The sequence below is a fragment of the Melospiza melodia genome, chromosome Z (genome assembly GCF_035770615.1).
Source record: "Melospiza melodia melodia isolate bMelMel2 chromosome Z, bMelMel2.pri, whole genome shotgun sequence".
In the NCBI taxonomy this organism is placed as follows: domain Eukaryota; kingdom Metazoa; phylum Chordata; class Aves; order Passeriformes; family Passerellidae; genus Melospiza; species Melospiza melodia.
Genome location: NC_086226.1, coordinates 54523428 through 54532469, shown reverse-complemented (window position 1 = coordinate 54532469; position 9042 = coordinate 54523428). Strand labels below are relative to the sequence as shown.

General features: G+C 41.3%; 2 protein-coding genes across 3 annotated transcripts in view; both read left to right on the top strand.

The window, feature by feature from the left end:
* The first annotated feature begins 317 nt into the window (after window positions 1-317).
* Window positions 318-7530, top strand: QNG1 (Q-nucleotide N-glycosylase 1). Its single transcript, XM_063180257.1, has 4 exons — window positions 318-745; window positions 1746-2005; window positions 5414-5609; window positions 6837-7530. The coding sequence occupies exons 1-4, from the start codon at window positions 409-411 to the stop codon at window positions 7067-7069; spliced, it is 1026 nt and encodes a 341-aa protein (XP_063036327.1). The 5' UTR covers window positions 318-408; the 3' UTR covers window positions 7070-7530.
* Window positions 7531-8335: 805 nt separating this feature from the next.
* The window catches only part of KIF27 (kinesin family member 27), a 30502-nt gene continuing 29795 nt past the window's right edge, over window positions 8336-9042 (top strand). Inside the window, exon 1 of one of the 2 annotated variants that reach the window (XM_063179645.1) lies at window positions 8336-8469. The gene's annotated coding sequence lies outside the window, so the exon portion shown is untranslated. Of the gene's footprint in view, window positions 8477-9042 lie in introns of both variants that reach the window. The other variant, XM_063179644.1, reaches the window with a different exon arrangement.

Here is a 9042-nt window from a genome sequence, read left to right as displayed (position 1 = left end):
GGACCGTCTTTCGTTTGGTTCTTCCTGTTTTGATCGAGGAAAAGAGCTCAACAACTCAACAGCACATTTTTGTTCGTTCCTCAGTCAGGTTTTTTTTCTTTTTATCCGTCTCTTTTTCAACGATTGGAATCTTCCGGAAAACGTGTCTGCTATGCAGCTGAGTCTGCCCACGGCTCGAGCCTGGCAGGATTTCAGGGGGCGACTCCACACGAGCGTGCCGGCCCAAGCGGTCCCGGGCCTGCCGTCCGTGCTGGCCCCGCCCCCGGGCCCCGCCTCCGCCCGCGCCTGCGCGCAGCGGCAGCAACGGGGAGCGGGGCGGGGAGCGGAGCGGGGCAGTTGCCCGTGCGCGCCCCGCGAGAAGCGCGGCGGAGAGGCTGACATCGGCAGCGTGCGTGTTTCCTGCCAAGCATGGAGGTGTTCCCGTCCCCCCTGGAGTCCGCCAAGTTCATAGCCGAGCACAGCAAAGATGTCTCCGTGGACGAGGAGGGAGCGCGACGGGTGGCGGAGAGCCTGTTCGACAAAGCCTCGGCAGCGGAGTTCGGGCTGGCGGGGTGGAAAAGCCTACACGAGCTGAACCCCCGGGCCGCCGACAAGGAGGCTGTAGACTGGGTGTTCCTGGTGGACACCCTCAACTTCTCCTTCTGGTCCGAGCAGGAGGAGCGCAAGTACCTTGTGAAGTACAAGGATAAAACCTACAGCGGCTACTGGTCGCTGTGCGCCGCCGTCAATAGGGCCCTGGACGATGGTCAGTGAGCGCCGGGGAAGCGGGGCCGGGCCGGGGCTGCGGGCGGGGGGCGTCGGAAGCCGAGCGTCGTGTATTAAATGAAGGCAGCGCCTCGGAACTGGGACACGCTCTTGGGAACTGCTGCTCGCCGTGTCGGTAGCTGTGTGTGTGCAGGCGTCCCGTTGAGCTTGGGGAAGGGAACTGGAAGTGCTTTCAAAATACCCTTGTACTGAAACTACCTAACTCTTGGCTGTATCTGGGCTATTTCTTCCATTCAAGAGACTTTAAGGATTTCTAGTAGTCAGCTGTGTGTGACTTGGGTTATTTCACATGTATTCTTGAGTTAAGTTTGCGTATTTCCATGGCAAATGAATAAATGAGGCATAAAGTGAGAATCCTCTGGACTAATCAAATGCTAGTGTCTAAAGTAAATCTGAAAACCCATATGCCCCTCAAACCAGTATTTTAAAACCAGTATTTTAAAGTTTTGTATTTAAACCCAGTACTTTAGCACTCACTCTTTTTGCTGTTCTCAGAAAAATACTCCCCAACCGTTAGTAGATATAGATGAAGGTTTTAATTAATTTTCTGCATAGTTATTTAGTAAATGAAGGGGGTATTAGCATTAAGACTAAACGCACAGCATGATTAGGATTCATGGGAAAACAGGCCTATTCTGACTAAACTAGCTATATACTGACTATATTTGCTAGTGTGCTATGTAAACATCACACTTAAAATATGAAAACTAAGCAGCTGGGGAAATTGCATACAGAAAGTAACAACAGTTCTATGGTTGTATATTGGAAGTTTGCTGTAGAGGAAAACATTTTATGCACTCATAATTTTAATTGTGAGCAGCTCTGTGGATGCGGTTATTGCTGAAAGCAAAGGTAGGTTTAAGAATTGATGGACTTCTTAGATCTTCCTATAGAAGTTCTTTCCTTTAGCAGACCACTGCACTAGGTCTATATGTTATGTTATGTGATAGCCTAACTATCTTATTTTCACTTTTCTGAAGGAATACCTATCACCAGTGCGTCCTATTTTGCCACCATGACGCTTGACCAAGTTAGGCACGTATTTCGCTCTGACACAGAAGTGCCTTTGCCCTTGATTGAAGAAAGACACCGGGTGCTGAACGAAAGTGGAATAGTTCTGTTAGAGAAGTTTGGAGGGTCCTTCCTCACCTGCGTTAAAATGAGTGAGAAGAGTGCTCAGAAACTGCTACATCTCATACTGGAAAATTTTCCTTCTTACAGAGATGAAGCTGTATTTGAGGTAAGTTAATTCTAAAGCTCTGGAAAAAATCCTACTATTTAGTAACAGTAAAAGACACTTGATAGTCCACAACTAGTCAGGACAAGAGTCACTTTCTTTTTCCCACCAGAGGAGTACCTTTTTTCTCATATGCTGTTTCTTTATCACTTTACTGTAATTTAATTTGGTATATTCTGAGTTCCCAGTTAGATCACACTTCCTTTGTACTCCTTAAAAATGCATAGTATTTGAGATAATTCCTGCCTGAAAAATGGGAATCCTTTTTCTTTTTTTTTTTCCCACTTGCCTTGTATTGCTGACAACCTTCCTCCCACCATCTTCTTTTTCTTTCACCTTAAGGCTCTCTGCAGCTAATGAAGGAAATGAAACTCTGGTAGAGTTAACGCACAGCTACTGGGACTCCACCCTCTAACGGCTGTTGATTCAACAGGCATTACTCAAATTACTACAGATTAGAAGTAACCCACAGTTTTACAAATGTTGACAGTATACTGAAGCATTTACTGAAAGAAACTGATGGGAATTAAGCAGGGATCATATGATGTTTTTTGTCTCCCAGTTTCCACCTATACAGGCATGTTTTTCATTTAACACCTGTGACTTTGTAGCAGCTCATGTGCTCAGTTGCATGTGAAGTAGTACTCTGCTGTTACATCATTAAATCTAGAAGACTTTGTTAGTGACAGTACAGCCTATACTACTGGTCTGTGCAGTCTTTTCTCTTAGAATACCAGTCACTGAAGCTTTGAACCTATTGCATTTATTGCCCTTCAGTAGGAGGTGTCATTTTATTTTCTTCTGTCTCCTGCTGTGAAGCAAAATATATTTACATAAAAAATCAGAGGTTCTTTTGAATTATTCTTTGGAGCTACTGGTTTTGTTTATTTGGGTTTATTTGGGTTTTTTAATGTAAAAAGTAATTTTTTGACAATTTTTATGATCAAAAAGGGAATATTTTCTAAGTAAAGTGATATTTTCTTATTTTTATAGTGACTGTACTCATTGATGTTATATCTTTCATGAGATGATGATGAGTGCTTTATAAAGCAAGCGTCCTTAAAAGCAGCAGCAGACTACAGAATGAAAAGCAGATCCAAAAATGATCCCAGACCGTAAGCACTGACTTAGTAATAAAGCCTGTTGCATGAATATGGAAGCTTTTTTTCTGCTTTCATTAAGCAAGATGTGTATTTTGAAGGTGATGACATGGATCACATTATTTTTATGGCAGCAGGTTGAGCTCTCACAAGTAAGACTTCTAAAGGGTTTGGAGGGAACTGGAAAGATGGTGAAATATCCAACAGCAAGCCAGTGCTTTTCAGTAACTCTCCAAAGGAGAAATATATATAAGTTAAGTCATACATTAGAATCGTACTATCAGACTGCTGCAGCTGACCTTCTAGGGAAGCTTCTAAAATTAGCACAATTTTTTGACTGTATCTTTTTCCAAATACATATACAAAATACTTTTAATAATTACATATGTAATCCCAGAAATGGCCAGTGTTAGTTTTTCTGAAAAAGAAAATGCAAACCAAGACCAAAATCTCCAAAACATTTTTTTCTCCTTGGTGGATAATTCATATTTAGATGCTGTGCTGTGCATTTGATTCCCAACAGCAGTTTAAGTTTTAGACTATATTGTACTCATATATCAGGGTTTTTGTGTTCTGACAGAGACTTAGTGGAGTCCTTTTTGATCTTCCCCTATATTGTATGTTTTCATCTTTTACTTACCATCCATTACCTGGGACTGAGGTTGTAAAATTCTCATGATCCTATTCTTTGCTTTTTTTTTTTTAATGGCTGTGCTATCACATTTTTCTCTTTGCCAACACAATACTCCTCCTTTCTTTTAATGTCAGTAGGTCATAATTAGGTATATTCCTTAATATTAGCACATTGTACTGCAGAGAAGATGCAAATGTTCCTGTACATGGTACTATTTCCTGAAAGGCAAAGTGTTGCAGAAAAAAAAAGATGAAAGAGATATAGTTGTATTGCCATGTTGAAAAAAATTCAATTTTTGATAAATGAACTGCCTTTACAGTCTTTCACAGACGGAATCAGAGACTAGGTAAGGGTTTAAAGGACTATACCATAAGTGGGTCCAGCCTCCCTGCTCAAGCAGGGTCATCCCCAGAGCACTTGGCACAGGATTGTGTCCAGAAAGTTCTTGTGCATTTCCCAGGAAGGAGACTCCACAATCTCTCTAAACAATCTGTGCCAGTGCAGTCACTTCCACAGTAAAGAAATTTTTAAGTTCTTCCAATTTGACATGTAGTATCATCCACCTAGTGATTTTCCCTGCTTTCTGATAAATAGTGGGAAAATTTACTCAAAATGCTTCATAGTCCTTTTCACATTGAGATTTTTGTATAAACTTAATATGTTCTGTACAACAAAAACGTTAACAATGAAACAATGAAATTATAAATTTATCTGCTCAGCCATGAGTCCCAGACAATATTTTTTTCCTAATTAAGCTATAGCATGAAATGAAAGGCCCGTTCTAATTCCACCTTCCTCTTCTCTTGGGAAATGGTGTGGTGCTAGAGACAATCAGTACTTTACTACTGGAAAATTCCTAACGCTATGAAAGAATTACACCCTTGCTTTGGGACATAGGAGCAATGATAAAATTTGGTCTGTTAATTATTTACTTCTTGTTACCACTTCTCGTGTGATGTTTAAGGTGGTGTTTTGTTGTTTAAAGTACAAAATCATTTATGTTCTCTAGAAGAAAGTTTGTGCATTTATGTCAAGTATAGCATGAGGCATATGGAAGGCAGGAGTTTTGAGGATGTTTGGGAAGTTGTTCTATGAAATGTAGTTGAACTTCCCAGTATTTTTGGAGAATACCATTCAAGGACAAAAAATATGATTTGCTGTCAGGAATAGTTACAACATCTTGGCAGTAAACAAAGAGGAGCATTCATTAAAGTTTTCACCAGAATTCTATTTCTTTAAGAGTACAGATAAATGGATTAACAAAATGTTTTAATTGTCTAGTACAATACATGCCTCTTATGCCTCTCTTGTCAAATTAAAAGGTTGGATGTACTGTAGAGTTTCTGAAAATTATTGTTGCTGTTGTTCAATTACAGTGTTTACCAAATGGCAGTAAACAACTCTGAATGTGTTCTGAGATCCAGGCATATTATAAACAATTTTTATTTGCTGCAGTAACTTCTATTATGTTACTTTTTTATTTCAGTTTATTTATGAGCATTCCACATAATCCATGTTTGCATTTTGATATTGTTTAGATTTCAAGATATTTAAGAGTGTTGCAGTTTTATTCTGTTCTAATTAACTAATATCTGCTTAACAATATGAAATGGTTAATGGTTATTTGCTATATTTATTGATCAGGCACTAAAACAATCCATAAATTTCTTTCTTTAGAAAAAGAAGGTGTCTTTCTACAAACGGGCACAAATACTTGTGGCTGACACATGGAGTGTTTTAGAAGGCAAAGGAGATGGCTCTTTTGATGATATATCCAGTCTGACAATATTTGCTGACTACAGAATTCCACAAGTTCTTGTTCACTTAAAAGCAATGAAGTATTCTGAAAAATTAATGAAGAAACTACGTGAAGGTTTGTTCTGTCCTTGAGAATATCAAGTAATCTTATTGCCCGATATTGTAGACTAAGGCTAGTTCTAAAAAGTGATATATTGTCCATGTAAGGGTTATGTGTCACATTTTTCTAGGGATTTCTTAGGTACTGGGAGGAACTTTTTCTCTAGCCATGATCTTGAGTGAGATCTCAAGGTTACTTTTTTATAAAGACCTGTTTTGTGGATTAAACATTGATATGGGAGGGATTAAAGAGATTCAAAGATAATTTGAGTTTCTGAATGAATTTCTGAAAATCTGCTGTTGCAAAACCACTTTTCAGAATGAGAATAGTTACAATTTTTGAACTTTACATAAAAGAAACAATGATTTTTGTCATTAATTCAAATTTGTAAAAGCATGGGAATTCCTCTGAACTGCTAGTTAATAAGAAAAGTAGTAACAATAATAATAATAATAAATAATTATATAACTACTATTATAATTATAACATATATATGATTTCATTTTTTAACCATGATTTCATCTTCCCAATACTTACTAACCATGAATTTTAGTGAATAAAAAAAAGCCAATCTCTTTTGCACTGTAAAATGACTGTATTTAGATGTAGAAGTGCTATTATGCAATTTCAGAAATACTCAGGAAGAAAAACAGATTAATGCAATTGCCCATGAACTTTAAAAGAATGGCTGTACGTGTATTTGTGTCTTTATGCATATCTATATAACTAAATAGCCATCATAGACATTCTATCCTTCCATGAATCCTAATGAGATGATTACCATTTAAACAATTCTACTGTTTTTCTTTACATTCAGTTCCTTTGGGGGGTTGTTTGTTTTCAATTTTAAAATCTTAGACTTCAGTCATCCAGGTAGAAAATATACTATGAAGTATGATAATTATATACTAAAAAGAATACTATTATAAAAGACTATCTTTTTTGTCACTGTAAGCAAAGAAATGATCATATGATTTGCAGTACACACTGCTCCTAAAGCAGTTCCTTAGAACACAGGCTGTTGCTTGAATTGAATGGGAAGGAAGCTTCTAAGTGCAATATGGTAAAATTAAAGTAACCATTAGAAAATGTGTAGCAACACTGTTAACAGTTGCTGGGTAAGTCATGAGAACTAGAACCCTGCAACAGAATAAATGTGAAGGGGAAAAATTCACAAATTTAGTCAGTCCTTGTCCTCCTGTCTGCTCCATATAAATGGATTGCTGTCTCTTGTGTCTGCAGGAACACTTTTCCAGTCTGGAGACAAAGAAGAGGTAGAGATCCGTGGCTGTTCTATTTGGTGTTGTGCATTGATTTGTAAGCACCTTCAGGAGCTCTATCAGAAGAAGGGTCAGGACATGCATGGAAAAATCAATGCAGTTTTACTCGATTATTATCTTTGGGATTATGCCAGAGATCACAGGGCAGAGATGAAAGATATCCCGTTCCACCGAGTACGGTGTATATATTACTAAGTCTAGTCCAACAGCTCTTGTATTGCTGCCATATCTTTTGAACTTGCTTTTTCATATGGTGATTTGTTATGCACTGATTTGGAACTGTTAAATCAAATGCTTGTTTTCTAGTGATGTAGTAACAATGTGCCTTTTCCCTATTGTTTTATTACCTTTTTATTACCTTTCTTTTAATCTTTTGCTTGCCCTGACTGGAATTAACAGTGTAAACTTTGCAGGCAGCCCATGTTAAGGTAGGGTTTATTACTCCTGCTTTGACCTTTGCATTGGTGTGTGTGGCTACCTGTGCGCACAGTGAGATGTGTGTGCAGATCCCGTGGTGTACCTCAGCCCCTCCCTGTTCCTGCCTGTCTCCTGTCATACCTGCACAGAGGTGGCAGGTGCTTGGCAGATGCTTTACTGCTCAGAGATGGAAGTGTAACCTTCCAGTCGTCCAATAAACAGTGTGGTGACAGACGTGCCATGAGGGTGTGTCTGTGTTTTTACTGCTAGGGGTGAGATGGGGGGGCTCAGTCCATGCAGTGAGGGAAGTGGGAAGGGAGGGGAGGAATCACAGAATCACTTAGGTTGGAAAAGACCTCTGGAATCGTCAAGTCCAACCTGTGACCGAACACGAGTTGGTCTGCTAGACCATGGCACTGAGTGCTATGTCCAGTCTTGCCTTAAACACCTCCAGGGACTGTGACTCCATCACCTGACTAGGCAGCCTGTTCCAATATTTAATCACCCTTTTTGTGAACAAATTTTCCGGGTGTCCAACCTGAACCTTCCTTAACACAGCTTGAAGCTATTTCCTTTTGTACTGGCACCTGTTGCCTGTGAGGAGAGGCCGAACGCCATCTTGCTACTCCTACCTTTCAGGGAGCTGTAGAGAGCAGTAAGGTCTCCCTGAGCGTCCTCCAAGCTGAACAGCCCCAGCTCCCTCAGCCGCTCCTAACATCCCTTGTGCTCCAGACCCTTCCCCAGCTCCGTCCCGCTTCTCTGGACACACACACCTCACCGTCCTTCCCGCACAGGGGGGCCGAGTCCCGGCAGGGCGGGAAGAAGGGCGGGGATTCGCGCCGGTCCCGCCGCTGGGGGCGCTGTGCGCGCGGCGGGCGGCTGGCATGGCGGCCGTTGCCTAGCGAGGGTCGCAAACAGCGCGGGCTGCCCGCCGCCGCCTGCCCTCACTACGGCCCGGCCCGGCACGGCCCGGCACGGCCCGGCACGGCCCGGCACGGCCCGGCACGGCACGGCACGGCACGGCACGGCACGGCACGGCACGGCACGGCGGCCTCCGCGGCTCTAGCGGCTCCCGACCCTCACGCATGATACGATCCCGGCCGCTCCTCAGGTTTGGAGACGTTGCAAACACGGAAAATCCGCTGGGCCGCACGCCGAACATCCCTGCAAGCGAAAAGGTTGCATGTATGTTTGCCTCTGCCCTGTGGGAGCCGCGGGCGTCGACACCCGAGTGTCTCTCTTGCCTTGATGTTTTGGGAATGTTTCATATTCCCACGTTCTTTTACAAAGTAGATTCTTAGGAAATAGGGTTTCCCTGCCACACCCGGGACATGATTTGTTAACTTGTTTGTTTAGGAATATAACTTTAAAAAGAGAGTAAGAAATATTGGCACTTAAGAGCAGCACTTGCTAGGGGGCAAAAAAATAATGCACCCATTCAATTATCATGCAAAACGTGTTTTTAATCTGTAGTTAGTATATTTATGTATCTATTTCTGATTGGCCGTGTCCCTAATGATACAAGTCATTCTCATGCTTTGCTTATTTGTTCCTGTGCTCAGTCAATAGAATGGGGCTTTTCTTTTTTCAAAGTTCAGCCAAGTCTTCAAATTAAAAGGAGTAAAATGAAATGCAAAAGCTCTTCTCTTCACTGCCATGAGATAACACTGTTTTAAGCTATTAGTTTTCAGCAAACTTGAATTTTTGGAGCTTAGCTGATTTCTGCCTGTTCAGTAATACAGCTTTCTTGA

Excerpts from the sequence above, each read along its gene's own strand:
- QNG1 (XM_063180257.1), top strand. The coding sequence starts at position 409 with ATGGAGGTGTTCCCGTCCCCCCTGGAGTCCGCCAAGTTCATAGCCGAG. Across the intron at positions 746-1,745 it reads CAATAGGGCCCTGGACGATG|GAATACCTATCACCAGTGCG; the intron begins GTCAGTGAGCGC and ends ACTTTTCTGAAG. Across the intron at positions 5,610-6,836 it reads AATGAAGAAACTACGTGAAG|GAACACTTTTCCAGTCTGGA; the intron begins GTTTGTTCTGTC and ends TTGTGTCTGCAG.